Below are 18957 nucleotides of genomic sequence, written 5' to 3'. Positions count from 1 at the left end.
GGTTTACAAATCCCAGAACGGTTTAGGCCCAAAACACATCTTTGATATGTTCAGAGAATATAAACCCAGCAGAGCTCTTAGATCCAAGGACTCAGGTCAGCTGGTCTAGTCCAGAGTCCAGACTAAACATGGAGAAGCAGCATTTAGCTGTTATGCTGCAAACAAGTGGAACAAACTGCCAGTGGAGATTAAACTTTCACCAAATGTGGACATTTTTAAATCCAGGTTAAAAACATTTCTTTTCTCATGTGTCTATGCATGAAATCTGCACGATATCTTTTAACTTATCTTGACTGTTGCTTGTTTTTAAATTCATTTAAATGATTTTATTTGTTTCTCTTTATATTCTTTTATGTATTTTAATGTTTTTTCCACTCCCTGCTGCAATGCTTTTATTTTCTGTAAAGCACTTTGAATTGTTTGTACATGAAATGTGCTATACAAATACATTTAATTTGATTTGATTTGATTTGATAGATGCGATCTAATATGCTCTGTCATTTATTGCTTCGTTTTCTCAGTCATTGTTATTTGGTGTACATTAAATCTTTTTTTTTTTCCCCGAGGCTTTTATTTTCTAAACGAATACCGGAAATGTAGTATTTTATCCCGGCCGCTTCAACACTTGTACCCCAAATCGCCTTATGGTTATTCAGACTTCATCGGTTTTTCACATGTCTGCGGGAATTTGTTTCGGCAAACGCAAGGAGAGACAAGGAACGAGTACGCGAGCTGGTTTTTCACCGTGATTGTTTTGTCACATTCAAAGATACCACTTCAAAGATCGCCACTCAAGTGGAGACACAATCGTCCCCCGGTGAGTTGCCTCTCCCTAAAAGATGAGCTTCTCTTCCAAGTTTGGTGCAATAGCGGATATCCTCGTGTTCGAGCCGCTTCATTGAAAGGCCGACTTGAACTAAGTTGTGGCTTTTAAAGCGCACACAAACCAGCCGTTTGCTGTTTTATTTCACAGGGCGTTTGATTTTTCTTTGGGAGGAAAATGTAGCGAATTAAGTAGCAACACGTACGGCTCGTCCCGTTATGTAGACTACACCCACTAGCTTGAAAATGTCAGCATTTCGACGGCGAGAATTTTGACTTCTGAGGGCATATTTGGAGTTAATGTGCCCGTGTTAATGTGTCGTCGTGTGAAAGTCAAAGAAAAGCTTTCAGCCCCCCTGTCTAACTATCGTTTTAACGCTTTCGCCGTGTCACGCTGCTGTTGCTAACGAGCAACAGTTGTTTGTTGTTTGGTTAAGTTGTGGTTGAATTACGCTGCAACGGAAGCCAAATCGGCGGGTAAATGGAAAAGCTAATTGCTGACAAGCTACGAATGAGCAAATGTTACTCTGGAGAACAGACGCAACACCTAAGATTTTCAGATTTTTACAGTTCCTATTAAACTAAAATGAGTTTCTATAACATATTGTTAATTTCACATGCATATCCTAAGTTTTATAAGGTTCATAGTTGTTCGATTTGTATTGCAGACAGGTGTGAAAGTGGTACATTTTCGACACGGAGCTATAAACACTATATATATATATATATATATATATCTTTTTTAAATAACATTTTAAGTGGGGGCACTACTGATGAATTTATAGAAATTGGATTGGAACTCATTTTGGGGGAAAGGCATTTGTTTTTGATTGCAAAATACATTTTCATTACATTTGACCTAGAAAATGTCACCATGTAACTTCTTGTGTGAATCACAACCACCTTCACACTCTGAGACATCTGCAAAGTCAAATCTCAGAAATTCTGATGTGTCTAGCTGGTCGTATTGAAGAAAATCTTATTTGTAAATAATTTCTTGGCTGTATGGATATCAAAACTAGTTGCTAGCTGCAGTGATGGAAAGTATCATCGTAGTAATATAGTCTAGAACGATGATGCAACCTCTCCGCTTATCAAGCCAGGGTGTGTTAATGCACGCCACAGGATATGAGATGGTGAGGCTGCATCTGTGACAGTGCACTCACCATCAGACTACAAAGGAGCTCCCAGGTGTGAATCCTGTGACCTGTCCACACAAGAGAAGCTCTTAGCTTCCTTGGATCATTTCAGTGTCCTATTGCAGTCGAGCACATGTCATTGCAAAACTTTTTGCGTTTTTTTCTTGCCAGTAAAGTATGCATATATGTTCCAAAAAACACAGCCTGGAAAAAAGCAACAGAGATATGTCTGCAAAAATAATCTTAGTCAGTCGGAGAATTCAGGTTTCATGTTTTGTGCAGCTGGATCAGTCTTTGGGAGGCTGCAAGCCACCAAGGACACGGTTGAGCAGAATTTACTTCAGCTGGCTTGATCTAAAGGGTGAAATGATTTAAGATGACTTATCATACACGATTGATTGTTATTCAATTCTCTTAAGCTTTGTCCACACACACTCCTGACAGTAGTGGCCTCATGTACCTTAAACAAAGCTGTGGCGCATGGTGGGATTGTAGTCATTAACAGATTTTGGAGAGGGATTCATCAGTTCTTCTTTTTTTCGTCATTGTTTCACTTTTTATCAGGTCACTTGCTTTCTCTTTGCTGTACTTTACATTAAGTTCTTTCTGATTTATGTGCTGTGCACACGACTGATTTTTAAATGTAATAATTGTTGCCTGGTCATATACTGACATTTCCCACCTAGCAAACACAAAAGCTAGAACATTAAACATGACATAGCCTAATGTATTTAGGTAGACTCTCATGTTACACCCACATATGTTGTGTGCCTGATGGAAATGTTTTCCTTTTCCAATTTTCAGGTCTTGTGATACAGGTGTTGCTGCCGTCCTGTGACGGGTTTATCCTCTCAGCTGTTGGGTGTTAGGAGGAGAGGAAGCAAAGATGCCTAAACCGGTAAGATGCTCAAAGCACAAATGCCTTTATCATACTGTGCTCTACAGATGTATGCACAGAAATACTTTGCTATGGGAAGAAGTCAGTAAAATAAAAGAGCTGTTTTTGATTGGCGATTTAAATCCAAAGCTGCAAACTTGCTTGTTTCTTCCTACTTGTATAAACTGACTCTTTAGAAGTGTTTTGTATGCCAAAAGCTGCATATGATTATCCTGAGAAATGGCAGATTGATCCCCATGGCTGCTCCCACTCCTCGTCCTCTTCTTCCAAGTAAACAACAGCCAGAGTGTGACGTGAGCTGCCTAGCCCACTGGCCTTGCAACTTGCAACACTGCTGCCATTGTTGCTTAACGAGTGGAGAGAATGCGAGAGTCCTCGGATGTGAATGATGCCGAAACAAAACCAATTTGATGCAGTCGTGTCATGGCTGTCTGCTTCCCACAGTTGTGTTGCTTTTTATTTGTGAGCTGATGGGGGGGAGAGAGAGCAGGCATGAGTCTGGAGGAGCTGCTTGTTTTGTTAGGACCTATGATGCAGGTCTAATCGATACACATTTAGCCAGCAGCAGACCAAGTCATTTGACAGTTCTCACCCTGCGTCCCAGCATCCTGAAGTACATTCAGTAATTACCGAATATAAGTTTCACCTCTCTGTCTGTTCATCTGCAGGCACTGTTGGCCTTTAAGGGCTTCATGTGCACCACTATTATCATCCAATAGGTTAAAGACTTAATCAGATGTATCATCCATGCCATGTTACCAAAACTGTGCAGTGTACAACCAACCTTAAACCGAAACGGCATCTTTAAGGAATGTCCACAAACATAGGTTGATCCTTATGGAATCATCTGTTTTTGAGAGGGTTTGTTAGATCACTTCGCTGTGCCAGATTGTTTTTGTTGTGCAGCCTGCTTCAAGGCAGTCAAAGTTTGGCAGCTTGTCGACATCATCTATCATTTTCAGCAGACTTAATCCAAACTTGCATCATGTGTCTCAGATGGAAAGATTTTAAGGTCAGTTTGGTGGTGTAAAAAAAAAAGAAAGAAATTTATTTCCAAGAAATCAGCAAAGGACTCGGCCTTCGTGTGGCGAGGGCTGCCATGATTATGACATTTTAAGTTGACATCTAATTGTTAAATAATTGCCATGGATTGTTTTAATGTCATTCTCCATAAATTTCTATGCCGCCATTGCAGTGAGAGCCTTCCACGAATTAAATCAATTATATTAGCCCTTTAGATAAACAACAACCACATATTCTAAATGAAGGAAGGAACATAATTACAAAAGATGTCTGTTGGCTTTTTAGTTCTCCTAAACATAAGTGGATCTTGGCAGATATGCCATATCTAGGGGACACAATGAGAGGGCATTATTGAATGGGTGTAAACTTTTTATCAGTCACGCAACTCTATGTAATGGCAGAAAACAGTTTGGAAATATGACTCTTTTTTTTTTTTTTCCATACAGATAAATGAAGAAGGTTGTTTTGTGTTTCATTATCATATCCTATCTTGCATGATAGGTTGTGGGTGGGGTCTTGGGACGGTTCAGAATAGGAGCAGCCAGGCACCGATGTCATCCTCCACTTCCCTCTATTATCCCTTGAGTCACGAGGGCACCATCCCAAAAATGACTCCAGAGTGCCAGCCTCCCCACTGAGAGCAAAATTTGTGTCAGGGAAAAAGATCTGACAAAGCATAGCTTGTTGCAGGGGTGTGCTGACATGATAAAACGGAGGAAGCAAGAGCAGGGTCTGCATGACCTGGCCTTCTCTGGCACCGGTGTTGGCCAACAAAACGCTTGGAACTGCCTCTTCTGTCTCAGTGTCACTTTCCTTCAAGAGCAGAGTCATTAAAAACAATTGCAAGGTTGCGTAACAAAAGACTTTATTGTTCTGGAGTTGAGGGTGATTAATTCATTTTTCAGCTTTAAGTTTGATATATTAAAGACACTTACAGATTTCTCCAGTTTCTAGTTGACTGCTACGTATTCTTACACAGAAGGTGTTAAGCTAACCTTATAGTCTGTGTTCTAAATGGTATTAAACAAACGCACCTAAAACAATTTCACAGTCTTTAAAATTGAGACAAACCATTAACATGGAAGGTACTTTATTGCCGTTGTGCTGTGACACCAGTCTGTTGATTTGCTTACAAAGTTACAGGACAGCCAAAAAGCTCTTCTCCTTGATCTCTATGGGGAAAGCATCATAGACTTGGGGAAAAGACGACTGCGCTGCTGCTGTTCAATAATTGTTCTCCATAAAGTGCTTTAGATACTTCATTTAATGCCATCTAATTGCGTTGCTACACAAAAGTTATCTGGCATATATCATATTAGAGATGATGTATATAAGGAAATGTTTTTTTGTTTTTAAATGTTTTCACTGGCTGCTTGCCCTCACTTTGCTGTTCTCACATGTATCCTCGTTAAACCCGATAATAGTACGACTAGATGCAAATAACGCTATGAAAGCTGCGACCACAAGGCATTGTGGGACTGAAATACTCTCCTTTCTCTTCATTAAGGATGTTCGAATGGCTACTATAACACTTAGATGTTCTACTCAGATACCTCTGGGTGACTTCCCTCAGTTTGGATGGTTCCTAATCAAAATAGTTTCTATGACGAGACGCTGTGTTGTTTGTCTTCATTTTGGCTGGAAGTCTCAACATGATTTCAGAAGTTGAATCAAGGCTGTAGAGCTTCACGCTGACTGGAACAGGGCTGATTGGGTAATATTTTAGATGCTGATTAAATGATCTTGGGTTAGAATATTGGAGCACTTACTTGGCTTCAGCATCAGTATAGATGAAGCTTATAAAATGAATGTATGAAACAAGATATTCTCACATCTCTTGACTTCAATATCCCCCCTCTGCTTGGAGCAATCGACTGGAGAGCTGAGGAATAATGAGGCGATTGGAAGAAGGCCCTCGCTGGCTTCCTCGCCTGCGGCTGTTTTCCTGTTTGCTGGAGAGGGGGCCTGGTGTGTACTTTGGGGGCCCAGTTTATGTCAACATCCTGGCTCTGTGGACGCAAAAGAGCAGCTTGGAGAGAAAGGAGGGTCACCAGACAGCCGAGGGACGATCGGGGGAAGGAAGCAGTCAGAGAGATGAGCGTAAAAATTTGGGAAAAAGAAGAAAAATGCGAGAGAAGTATCAGATTTGTTAGATTTCCTTGAAACTTTGAGGTATTGGAGCTGTTTGGGTTGGTGGAAGGAAAGAATTGAGACGAGGCTTTCCAGTTGCGATTGACCCTTCACCTCACCCCTATAAAAGCCGGCTCCATAATTATAGATTATGACCTTATTTCCCTTGTGTTAACCCTATAGTGGATCTTTTTAAGTTTTTCACATTATGTTTGGACCACAGATAAGTGGATTATTCATCTTCTAAACCGTGTTGCGTCCCGTTCTCCTTAACTAAGAATGGCAGTGATTCCTTATCCATTCTCACTCCTCCTTCCATTTCTCCCTCCCTATGAGAAGTGCCCCACGCTGCAAGGGGGTTAATCAGAGGGACAGACAGTTACTGGAAGCCTAGCAGAGCAGATTAGCAGCTCTACTGATTGAAGTGTGTGTTTGTTTTAAGACCTCTCTCAGCAAAGCTCTTCTAAACAGCTTACAGTAACTAAACAGCTGCACATTTAACAAGGGTCAAATCTGAGTGAGAACTCCTCTTCACAACTGCAATGGAGAGCGGGATTTCAGAACATCCTAAAATGGTATATTTCAAAAGTGGCCGTAGGATTAGCGTTGGTTTGTGAAACAATTGGTCTGCTCCATTCATGACATGGTAGTGTTGTACAAACCGAACTACACATACTGCATCATGACGCCTGCCTAATGATGTTACACAATGTGCAAAAAAAAAAAAAAAAAAAAGACGACGACGAGCAAATTTCTAGGCGTAAAACCCCACCTTCATGGTTGAGGCTAGCTGTTCGTTTTCACACTGTTTAATCTAAAAAGTGAGAAATGGACTGTGACGAAGTGACGAAAAATACACACAGAGTTCTGCACAGACTTAGCCTGACTTCTCCATTGCCTACCCTGTGGTTGGAGATGAACGTGGACTTACCCAGGGCGAGGCCACTTGATGCTCTCGTCACGTTTTGCCTCTAGTCTGACCCCAGGAGATGATCTGCTGCCATACAAGTCAGTGGGCCAGTTTCACACGCAGCATCTGCCCTGGCTTGAACGGCTTTGTCTCTGAAGACACTTGGAAATGTTTGTACATATTAATCTTTATTGTTAGTTACTTTAATTGCTTCATTATAATTTGAATTTGCTTACTTCCTTAAAGTGTCTGTTCAATCAACAGTGGAAATGAGACACGATAATAAGAGGAACAGAAATGTTTGGTTTCAGATATTGCTGGAAGTTTTTTTTTTTTTTTTTTTTGTTCTTTTTAAATGATTCCACAAGACATTTGATATGTTGGATCAGTGCTAAACTGTAACTTTGCACATCAAGTGAATATCTACTCACACATTTAAGAGAGTAATATGGTCCTGAGAGTAAGAACTGTTAGGTTTCACAGCCTGTGTGTTTTATGTCACCAGGCAGTGAGCGTCTTTTAAGGACTGGCTTGCAAAAGTCACTCCTTAAAGAAATCTCTGTTGTCAGTGTTAGCGATTAGCTGCGTCAGTACCTCAGCATGTTGTTGTGTTCCCTCGTCTCCTCCCCCTCTGTCTGCAGCAAAGAGAGGATTAACTGACCGTCTGGTCCTTACAGGATTCCTCCTCTCCGCCCTGTGGGTTTGACATGTTTTGGCTGAGGCGCACACACACACACACACACACGCATCCGCGCACAAAAGTTGGTTCTTCAACAGCTGATTGCTGATGGCATGCAGGCTCCACTCAAACGTAGGGGTAGACTCCGTCGAAGCCGTTCACTTGGAAAACTCAGCTCAACTTTTCCGCTCTTCGAAAGCTACTGAGGCACACTGTCTTAACATCGACACAAAGTTTGAATTCGTGTCTCAGTGAACCACGCACTTTGTTTTGCTGATTTGCCTTTGTTAACTATCAGTTATTTGCACCCACAACAATAGATCAGCACAGTGCCCTACTGCTTAAATATTTGCCTTTGTTGCTTTTATCCATAGAAAAATGAGGGCAGAATGTGATTATTTGATAATATTTCTTTTTTACGTTGGTTAATTCTCCCTTTTTGTTAAATGTTTGTAGTCTTTTCCGAAAGCCCTCTACACTCTAAACTTACGGCCTTGTTTAATGTTGTTTCAAAGTAGCTTTTGTTTTATAATTTGAGTTACATTAATCCATAAATGCCTGTTTGTATTGACGTATTTACATCTGAGCAAAGAAAGTCAGAGAGTAAAGAGCTGGTGCATGTTTTAGTAGTATCTGTTCTACCGTGTAACCAAATCCCTTGGCTTCCTCATTGAAATAATGTAGACAGGGTTGTGTTGTGTTAAGTAGATAATGGTATTGGAAGCTAGTCATTGCTGTAGAGTGCCCACCAATTCAGAATATCCTTCCTGAGGTTCTCACTAAAAAAAAACAAACTTATCCTGGACTAAAACCCCTACAACCTAAGAGAAGGACGTATTTGTACACACTGTGTCTGAGAGTGTGACGCCATCTGTGATCCATTTGGTTACCCCTGGATAGATTTGTGTCGGGGCCAGCTACTGTGTTTTATGTAAAAGGCTGATGTGATGGCAGACCGCTGTTGCCAGCTTCAGTCAGGGCCGGTGAAGTTGGTACATCTGGGGGACTATAGACACACAGAAGAGGCAGCTGAATGTATTATTCATTCTTCATAAAGTACTTTTATATTGAAATCTTTGCAGGGTAGCACTTTTTTCCACAGTATTATTTGACCTTTAATTTCATTCATACGCTTGCACCGTGCCCCTCGGAGGGATCTCTTTGAAGACTTTGGCGACATGCGGGCCGTAGCGGTTTCGGTCCATGTGTGTCTTGATGGATCAACTGAAAATTAATCTAGACTAATGGCAAAATACAATCACTTAACCATTTTCTGCAAAGCTGCCCTCTCGTTGTACTAGGTAATTCTTGGCTTTAAGCACTTTAGATTATAAGCATTTGGGATACAGTTTTGTCCCATTAAGATGATGTTGCATAAATAGACTGTTGTACAAACATTTGCTTTATATCTTTCATTTCTTGAACTATCTTGCTTGAGTCTGGAGAAATGCTGCAGCCTTTCATGGATAATTAATGAAAGGTAGACAGAAACATGGTTGTTGGACCTCCATGTGTCATAAGAGAGTTAAGATAGGTGTTGTATAGACACGAGTTTAATGGATTATTCATTACGAGCATTTTGAGAGAAACCACAAGACGGGGATGAAGGCAGGGGAGACATTGATTGAAATGAACTAACTGGACTAGAAAGTGAGTGTTGCTGAGGTTTGTCTATAATTATTGGGGATGGGGTCTTCTTTGTGTGCACTTTTTCTTTACCCTCCTTGCTTAACTCTACCAGAACCTCATTGTAACTTAATCTCAAAGGGAGGATTACCCTCAGATTGTCCCTCTAGCTTCCTTTGGGCTCTTTCTAAACTGTAATTTTTTGCGCTTTGCCTCAATCTGCTTCTCACCTTCCTCAATACTCTGCACTTCCTTCTGTTTCTCATACGATGTCGTCAACCACAGTTGAGGCAATTTACTGCTCAGTTTGTAAGGAGGTGTGGGAGGAAGGATGTCGGATGCCTCAGAGGTCAGCCCTGCCTTGTTCTGTGCCTTCAGCTGCTGCTAGGCCTACTGCCAGTGCTGCTTAACAAAGCCCAGCCAATGACTGCCTTCTATCCTCTGCTCCACCCAACAGAGGTCTTTGAGGAACAGGCTGCTGCCTTGAAAAAAGAGACTTGCTCACTAGGGCAGACCACTTAAAATGTAGGCTGTAAACGATTTTACACATTGCCCACATACAAAGCGATCCTTATCCTATCCCAATGTAGGAGTTGTGTAATGTCTTGGAATGGTGTTGCCATGAGTAGTCACTCATATTGGTGACTAAATGCTTTGCCCCGCATCCTATCATTTACGTAATGTTTATTTATTCATCATCTGTGATGAGTGGTGGGCTGGATGCATCTTGAAAAACCGGCATCGCACAAACTGTGTAAAGTTTACAGTTTGGGTCTTAGAACTATTGTATGCAGTCCTTTAGCTGCTGGGATTGCTGTTTTTCTTTCTTTCTTTCTTTCTTTCTTTCTTTCTTTCTTTCTTCTTCTGCCATTTCTCTTTGCAGTATGTAAAAAGTAAGCGCCCAGTTGCAAAGATTCCCCTGAGTAAAACAGTAATGTTTGGGCATCATCTTATTGAAGGGTGGCAGTAAGTATCCCAAAAATGTGTGATGAATGCAGCAGTTTTAACAAAAAATGTAAAAAGGTTCTTAGGAAGTGGATTTCTTGAGCAGATTTGAAACGAAAGCATAAAACCTTTCCCTGTGTAACATGGGGAAACAAAGTGAGTTTATTACCCGTTGTTTTCCAGATCAATGTCCGTGTGACCACCATGGATGCAGAGCTGGAGTTTGCCATCCAGCCTAATACCACAGGAAAACAACTCTTTGACCAGGTGAGCATCACAGACTATTTTTATTTTTTATCTTACATTTGAACTTATCACATTACCTTATGAATCAAATGATTAATCCTAACATACTTGCATAATTAACTCAATAGTAGGCCACTGAGATCCTGCAGCTACAAGACAAATCCTGCCTTCTTTTTGACAAACCGTATGTCCAGAAATGGGGATTTTACTGCAAACAAGTTCTACGACTGTTTATCTCTGGGGAGTCGACACATCACCGGAGGCGTCGTCTTTTGTAGAAGGTGTGAAATTTCCACTTCACTTTGTTTTCCTCCCCAGGTGGTGAAAACAGTGGGTCTGCGTGAGGTGTGGTTCTTTGGACTACAGTACGTGGACAGTAAAGGCTACATCACCTGGCTCAAACTCAATAAGAAGGTGCGTCTCCTCTGGTCACCAAACATTATTTAAACTTTATGCATTACCTTTCATTGTCCCCCACTATTACTGTGTGCATGACAGAGGGTTCCCTCATGCTCTGCAAGTGTGTGTGGGAGAGAGATGGAATGGGACAAAAAGGTGGGGGCAAAGTGAAAACTGAAGAGAAGCTTCAGTAACGTTACCATGTTGTGAAACCAGTGAAGGTTTGGGCACAGTGAGCGTTTCTGCGCTCCCGTCAGGGCAGTGCGGGGCTGTCAGTGAGATATATGACAGAGTTTTTCAAACAAGTGGGGTGCCAGTGGAAACTATTTTGTGTGTCTGTGGGTGTCAAATGCGCACATATGTTCAGCCCACCCAGCTAGCATATGTCACCAGATGTCAGAGCATCCAGTTTGCACTGACAGTGACCACATAAGGATATTGTTAAATGATGAATGTGGGTGTTTTGTACAGAGCCTTAACCTGCTTTTGTCACAGAATATAATCAAACCAAGACTTTTTTTTTTTTTTTTTTTTTTTTTTTTTTTTTTGTGAAGTTGAAGGCATCAGTATTTTATTTACATGAACTAATCTTTAATGTGGTTAATAAACAGTTGTGACCATAGATAACAATCTGAAACATGTAACATTTCTGAAATAAAGCTGGCTATTCGTTCTGATTTAATGATAGATTTGTCGCTCCAGCCTTTCAGTCATGGACTGATAATTAGTTGATCCCAGTGTTACCTTTTTTATCACACAGGTGACTCACCAGGATGTGAAGAAAGAGAACCCTCTGCAGTTCAAGTTCAGAGCCAAGTTCTTCCCCGAGGATGTGTCAGAGGAGCTAATCCAAGAGATCACCCAGAGACTCTTCTTCTTGCAGGTAACCCGACACTCGCTCTGATTCCACACACTTATTAAAGTGGTGTCTGGAGGAGTTTGTATGTTTTAGGGGGCGGGGGCGGGTTGTACCAACTGATTGTCACAGAATAATTTATGTCGTGCATCTGCTTCTGTCCCACGTGCTTGTCCAGGTCAAGGAGGCCATCTTGAACGATGAGAATTATTGCCCTCCAGAGACAGCTGTGTTGCTGGCCTCATACTCTGTCCAGGCCAAGTATGGAGACTACAACAAAGATGTCCACAAAGCCGGGTACCTCACCCACGATAGACTGCTGCCACAGAGGTATACAAACACTTATACACAAAGCGTGTCTTAATATACTGTAAATGTTATTTTCACATGAACATGCTATACATTTTGTTCCCTGTTGGAGTATTTACTCTTGAGGAAGCCATTTTGAGCTATCTTACATTCCTTCATCGTTTTGCATGACATTATTCTCTGTTTGTTTGTGTGTGTGTGATCAGAGTCCTTGAGCAGCACAAACTGACAAAGGAACAATGGGAAGACAGGATACAGACTTGGCATGAAGAACACAGGGGAATGCTCAGGTGTGTGTCCCATTTCTTCATCACGTTCTGCTTGTTTATCCAAGTGCATGTTTGGGCCTGCTGGAATATGTCGGAGTAAATGCCAATTTATTGTGTAAAGGGATCAACAATACCATCAAATTTATTTGATTCGATTGTCCCGTACTTTAATTGTCATACCATAGTACAAGTGACCACAGATTGTATTGTCTTTTTGTTTTTTTTTAATAAATAAAAACGTGTATAATATACTATCTTGGAACTTAATCTGAGTTTTCTTCTCTGAAGAGAGGACTCGATGATGGAGTATCTTAAAATCGCCCAGGACTTGGAGATGTATGGAGTCAACTACTTTGAGATCAAGAACAAGAAAGGCACGCAGCTGTGGCTGGGCGTGGACGCTCTTGGTCTCAACATCTATGAACACGAGGACAAGTAAGGGATGCAAACACTCGGGTCGATTCCATTGTCGTTTGTCTGGTAATAATGTGACCAGACGTCAGCTTCCAAAAGGTTAATTGTAACATAAATTTATAGACCTATTTTGAAAATTTGGAGAGTTATAGTAGCTGATATTGCTTTTCTGGGTTTATTACTTTGTGAGAGACCCTGCTAAGATGATTGTGCAATGTGCAGCAAGTTAAGAGGAAACGCAGATATTTTTAGGACTGAGTGAAAGGTGGAGAGAGGAAGACTGTATCTGTCCTGCTCTGTTTGTAGGAGGGTCTTTCCTGTCCACTCTGGTCAGATCTTTTCTCTCCACCCTATTTGTGGAGGAGCGGATAGATTTAATCTCTCCTCTTACCACATTTCCTCTGTGTCAATCTGCTTGGACTTTGTCAGTTAGCACAGTTGCTATCCTCCTCTTTTCGTCCAGGTGACATGGAAGGAAACGCTAAACATGGCAGGAGCAAGGCATAGTTTCTATCTCTCTCTGCAGGCAGCTTCCACACTATCCTTTGTCTTTCTCCTTATTCTTTGTTGGTCAGAGAGCACTGTCTGTTAGAATTAGAGACAAATCAGTTTTGATATGTATTCACTCCTGCTGATATTCTATGAAACTTTATTTCTACTTTGTTCATTTAAAAAGGCTCTTCAGTGTCACCATGTCCTGAAAGGTTGTCTATTAGTCTGCGTTACATCCTGTCCTGTATGTCCTCATGATATTGGTTATCACAGACGGTTATTATGTTATGTTTCTTCCAGACTGAGTCCAAAAATTGGCTTCCCCTGGAGCGAAATCCGAAACATCTCTTTCAACGACAAGAAGTTTGTCATCAAACCTATTGACAAGAAAGCACCTGTGAGTGTTTGATTCGTCACAAGAACTGACGAGTTGACCGATATTTTCCTTCCGGCATAATGTTATTTCATTTTTTTATACGCTTTATTTGTCTTCTTCTTTCATTCTCGTAGGACTTTGTGTTTTACGCCCCACGACTGCGAATCAACAAGCGCATTTTGGCACTGTGCATGGGTAATCACGAGTTGTACATGAGGAGGAGAAAGCCCGACACCATTGAGGTGCAGCAGATGAAAGCTCAAGCCCGGGAGGAAAAACACCACAAGCAGATGGAGAGGTGAAAATCAGCAGTGAAATACTCATCGTAACATCTGAGATTCTCTTTATACAGAATCCGTATAAATAAGAGCTTACAAAGTCCATCAAACAAGAGACTTACTCTGATTTAATATTATTGAATAGATGAAAATATGAAGTTGATACAGAAGAGCCTTTCCACTGGAGGGAAGTCTTTTCTGTTTTACACACATGATCGTGCTAAATGCCTTGTGTTCTTATGCGTTTGTTAAACTCCTATAGGATGTGCGTGACTTGTTTAAAACATCTGGCATATATGTATTTGCGGACGTTCTCAGGGCCCAGCTCGAGAATGAAAAGAAGAAGCGAGAGCATGCGGAGAAAGAGAAGGAAAGGATAGAGCGCGAGAAAGAGGAGCTGATGGAGAGGCTGAGACAGATTGAAGAGCAGACGACGAAAGCTCAGAGAGGTATCTATTCTTCTCTTTATCCATCCATCTGCTCTCTTATCTTCGCTGCTGCCTCCGCCTTCAGTCCACCAAATCAAGGCCTCTGGGGATGGTTGTCAAAGACAGTTGTATCTGCTCATTATAATTTGTGTAAATTTGTTTTTTCTATATATTCAGAAACATTTTCAGTGTCTTTCTGCAAGTTCATGCTCAGTTCATAGTAACGCTTCGAGAAGAGATTATGCTTTCCTTTCACTGTGAAATGTGTGTAAGATTTAATGAAAGCATGTGTGTAATATTTGGAAATGCTCTGCTTTTCTACAGAACTTGAGGAACAGACTCGCCGAGCTTTGGAGCTCGAGCAGGAAAGGAAGAGGGCACGGGAGGAGGCTGAAAGGCTGGAGAGAGAAAGACGAACAGCTGAGGAGGCAAAGGCAGAGCTGGCCAAGCAGGCTGCAGACCAGCAAAAGAACCAGGAGACACTGGTGTGTGTTTCAGTTTGTGCACATTCAAACTGGAGCACTGAAATGGTAGATTGCTGTGTTGACATTTAGTTTCTGTAACAGCAGGGTCTGTATTTTTTTTAAATTTTTTCCAGGCTGCTGAGCTGGCTGAATTTACAGCCAAGATTTCTTTCCTAGAAGAAGCCAAGCAAAAGAAAGAGAATGAGGCCACCGAGTGGCAGCACAAGGTACAGCAGTCTTCTTTTAAGGCCTTATTTATCCTGTCCTCCTAAGTTGGGAACAGCTGCGTGTTACAGCTGAATGTTCTTCAAAGCTTTGATAAAACAAACGTGGAAACGTTGTTAATGTCCCCGCCTGCAGGCTTTGTCAGCCCAGGAGGACCTGGAGAAGACCAAGGAGGAGCTGAAGACTGCAACGACGGTGGTGCCAGCACCTCCGGGCGGCCAGGCTGAGAGCGAGCATGATGAGCAGGATGAGAACCACGCAGAGGCCAGCGCTGAGCTCTCCAACGAGGGTGTCAGCCAGCTGGATCTCCGCAGCGAAGAGGAGCGGGTCACCGAGGCTCAGAAGAATGAGCGGGTCAAGAAACAGCTTCAGGTAAGAGACAGGAGGAAGGTGGGGCAGTTCAAAAAAGGCTGTCTACGGTCCTTTCAGTGGAGTCTGAGACTTTCAATAGACATTTTATCAATTTATCAAACGGTGCACAGAGATGAAGTCTAACACTGACAAAACCTGGATGGATAACAAATAATCCTCTCAACTGTCTTAAAACTAAACCAAAAAAGTGAGTTAGTTTAGCTTTATATAACCAAAGGACATGTGTGTGTGTCACCAACACAAGTAACAACAAGATTATATATTTTCTAACAGCAGTTTTGTTGCAAAGAAGAAACACGGGCCAGGCAATGGCAAGTAAGGGTAAGATGCGGCCTACTTCTCTGTCCGTTCCTCTTTAAACTCCTGCTTTTAACAGGAGATGTGCTGGCTTATGCTGTTGCCTGGCGTTAAAGTAGACCGGTGACTAACTGACCGGACAGATGACGTCCAAGCTCCAAAAATGTTTCATTACTTTTGACTACAAATACCTTCTATTTAAGCTCGGCTACTGCATAAGCCAGGTACTGAAGCTATGGCTGTTTCAATCAAAAGCAAAAAAAAGAAGAAGGAATTCTGTCTCACATCAGTGTGAACGCTGACTGCTGCTTCTGTCTTCAGAACAAGTTAAAAATGTTGATTAATTGTCCGAAGACGTTAGAACGCATCCGGGATAAGTATCCAGGAGCTAAAGATGATTCGCTGAATGTCAGTCGGATGTTTATTTTTATGATTTAGTCTGTCCTGTTTCTGTTTTCATTTGTCTGGTCCGCAACCTGCTTATTTTGTCTGCATTCTCACCTTCTTCCTCTTCTTCTTCTCCTCCTCCTTATCCGCTCTTCTGTCTGCTCTGTCAGACTTTAAGTTCAGAGTTGGCCCAGGCCAGAGATGAAACCAAGAAGACTCAGAACGACGTGCTGCACGCCGAGAACGTAAAAGCCGGTCGAGACAAGTACAAAACGCTGCGCCAGATCCGACAGGGCAACACGAAGCAGCGCATCGATGAGTTCGAGTCCATGTGAGGACCCTTTTTGGGGTACCTGCTCCCAAACTTTTCCCCCTGAAGCGGCTGCTCGGTTTAGTTTTTTGGGGTTTTGTTTGTTGGTTTTTTTTTCCCATGGACAGCAGATGCCGCCGTCTTCGTTATCCTGCCGAGTCTCCCTCAACATACTCCAACAATCTGGTGAAATCCTCCCGTCAAACTTTGCCAAAGTCTCGTCCCACATCTCCGCGGAGAAAGTTTGGATTTCACCCTGAGACGGAGCAGCACACACGCCATTTTTGAACAGATGTTTCACCGTCATATTGCAGAAATCATCTGTAATCTACAAGTGGAAAAGAGTACCTGTATAACCAAAATGGGAACAATTACTTTTTGAGTAAACATGGCCATAGAAAGCTACTTTTGTTTTTGTTTTCTCCCATATTTTTTTGCTTAACAACTTGTATACAAAAGCTTTAGTATGATTTCATGTTTTGAGCTGAAAATTCCATGTCCATGTCTCGTTTTTAAGTTTTTCCCCTCTGCTTTGGTTTGGCTTGTTTTATCGATGACGCCCTTCTTTTACGTTTAGACTGGGTTTGAGTCCAGGAAACAGATGAGGACTGAAGTTTGGGGATGAATTGGGTCACTTTAGTCATTCGGCGTCGGAACGCTTCTGTGTTGCATGTCAGAACTTCTCATTAGATCGAATAAAGAGCGAAGCTGAGGTCAATTCACTATTTCTCACTCAATTCAAACTACAATTTAAAGTGACGTTTGTAGGTTTCTATGGAAAAAATGACACTGCAGTATTTTAATAGGCTGAATGTCAAGAATAGCAATATTTTTCAGATTTTTAAGAAAATCTTTTCTGTGACTGAAATTGAAGTGAACTGACCCTTGTGGGGGGGGTGGAGCCACTTGTCACATGGCGGAATCTGACGAACGAATGTAGCAAAGGTAACTAAGGGAAAGGTTGTTTGTTTTGTATTTTTCTCATTCTTTCTTACACTGAGGGGTCATAGGATAGCATGTGATCAGCTTGTGCCACTGAGCTGTCGCCCACAAGTTAAAGTATTATGAAGATAAGCTAATTGGTAGAAGTGTTGCTGTGTGTTTGTACCCTCCCGTTGCATCCAAGTGTTTCATTCCCGGTCACCATAGATGGTTTTCTCTGCCTACCGGCTCACAAAGGAATCCAGGGAATTAAAACGGACGGGCCCGTTGTTCGAGTGTTCAGTGTAACTGCGCGTGATTATGTTCAGGTGTGGAAGCTGAGGCCTGGCACCTCTCTGGCTGGGGAGCTTACGAAAACATCGGTCCCTACCCGGGACATATGTCTACCTCAGTAATAATAGTAATGGTGACTGACAGTCAAACACTCAGGGTGCTTATTCCCTGCAATGACTTCCTTAAGAGTCATATTAAAGAAAAAGAAAAAAAAAAAAAAAGGGAAAAAAATGATGTTACTTGGTTGCTGTTACATTTTGGACGTCACATGTTGGTGAAGGTTACAGGAGAACATTTAGGATCTTCCCCAAAAGAAGGGGGGGAGAGAGAGAGACTTGTGTAAAGAGATGAGTTACAGCTGGTTCTTATCGGAAGTGGTTGAAATCTAAGAATCAAACAACAAATTTTTATAAATTTCTATCTAAGAACAGACAACATATCGACAACACATTTTGCAATGTTAAAAAAAAAAAAAAAAAAAAGTTCTAGGGTCCCTTTTTTTTGTTTTTGTTTTTCTATAAACAATATTGTGAAAAATGTTTATGGTATTTGTTGTGCTATACTTGACAGCTGGTAATGGTTGATATACAGTTGTTTTTTTTTCTTTTTTTTTTTTTTCTTTTAAATAGTCAGTTTTAAAGTACCTGTGTTAAACAAGACGCTGAAGCCTGCCTTTTGTGTTTAAACTTCAGTGTCTGTTTGGTATTGTTTTTGCCATAGCAGGTGAAAAAAAAGAAAAACTCACCCCGTGCTTCCAGCTCCTATTTTTGTATTTCGTTCAAAGGCCTAAAAGCAGCTGCATGCATCAGTTTATTAGATGGCTTCATTGGAGGGGAAACTCTTGTTGACATGTCCCAAACTCTACATTTAAGCTATAAGGCTTCAGTTCCACCCGGTTTTCCTTCACAGGAGAATGTTACTGGACTGCTCGTCTCCTCCAATGAAGCCGTCATGTGATGATGCCTGCACTGGCACCAGCTGTCACATTTTGCTTTGTGTTTTTCTTGACTTATGTTCATGTTAGTATTCTGTAAGATAGAAGGCACAGATGGTGTGGTCCACGTCATTGGTTCACAAATAAAACATTTTAAATTTTAAGTATGGGTCATTTGTTTTCTTTACACCTGCAAATACGTGGAAGAGTAGCTCAGGTAGTTAGATGGATGGTTTGAAGTTTGGAGGGGGTGGGATCAAGTAAAAGTAAAGTAATTGAGTAAGTAAAGCCCCCTCCCAAACTACCGTAGTGGGAATGGATTTAGTTCCAGGTACCTACAATGGACAGGATTCGAACCAGATACTTGCACCACTGGTGATGGGCTCTGCGAAAAACCCACTGAGTTCACACTGTGAGATGTTTTCCTCGCGCTTTTAAGTCTGCACTTTTAGTGTATAACATTCCTTCAGTCATAAGCCTCGATCCCACAACCTCCTGACTCCAGAGCGGCCGT

General features: G+C 41.6%; 1 protein-coding gene across 2 annotated transcripts; it reads left to right on the top strand.

Moving 5' to 3' along the window:
• Positions 1–599: 599 nt before the first annotated feature.
• LOC142391836 (radixin-like) lies at positions 600–18607 on the top strand. Of its 2 annotated transcripts, none has more exons than XM_075477979.1 (15): positions 600–817; positions 2766–2859; positions 10356–10439; positions 10737–10832; positions 11578–11700; positions 11852–12003; positions 12189–12272; positions 12540–12686; positions 13458–13554; positions 13668–13831; positions 14130–14260; positions 14564–14724; positions 14838–14930; positions 15064–15300; positions 16155–18607. In XM_075477979.1, the coding sequence occupies exons 2-15, from the start codon at positions 2848–2850 to the stop codon at positions 16317–16319; spliced, it is 1746 nt and encodes a 581-aa protein (XP_075334094.1). In that variant the 5' UTR covers positions 600–817; positions 2766–2847; the 3' UTR covers positions 16320–18607. The 2 variants fall into 2 exon arrangements, with proteins under 2 accessions (XP_075334094.1, XP_075334095.1); XM_075477980.1 differs by lacking the exon at positions 16155–18607 and adding an exon at positions 15574–16137.
• Positions 18608–18957: the final 350 nt, after the last annotated feature.

The sequence above is a fragment of the Odontesthes bonariensis genome, chromosome 11, assembly GCF_027942865.1.
Source record: "Odontesthes bonariensis isolate fOdoBon6 chromosome 11, fOdoBon6.hap1, whole genome shotgun sequence".
Classification (NCBI taxonomy): domain Eukaryota; kingdom Metazoa; phylum Chordata; class Actinopteri; order Atheriniformes; family Atherinopsidae; genus Odontesthes; species Odontesthes bonariensis.
This window is presented reverse-complemented; position numbering and strand designations above follow the sequence as displayed.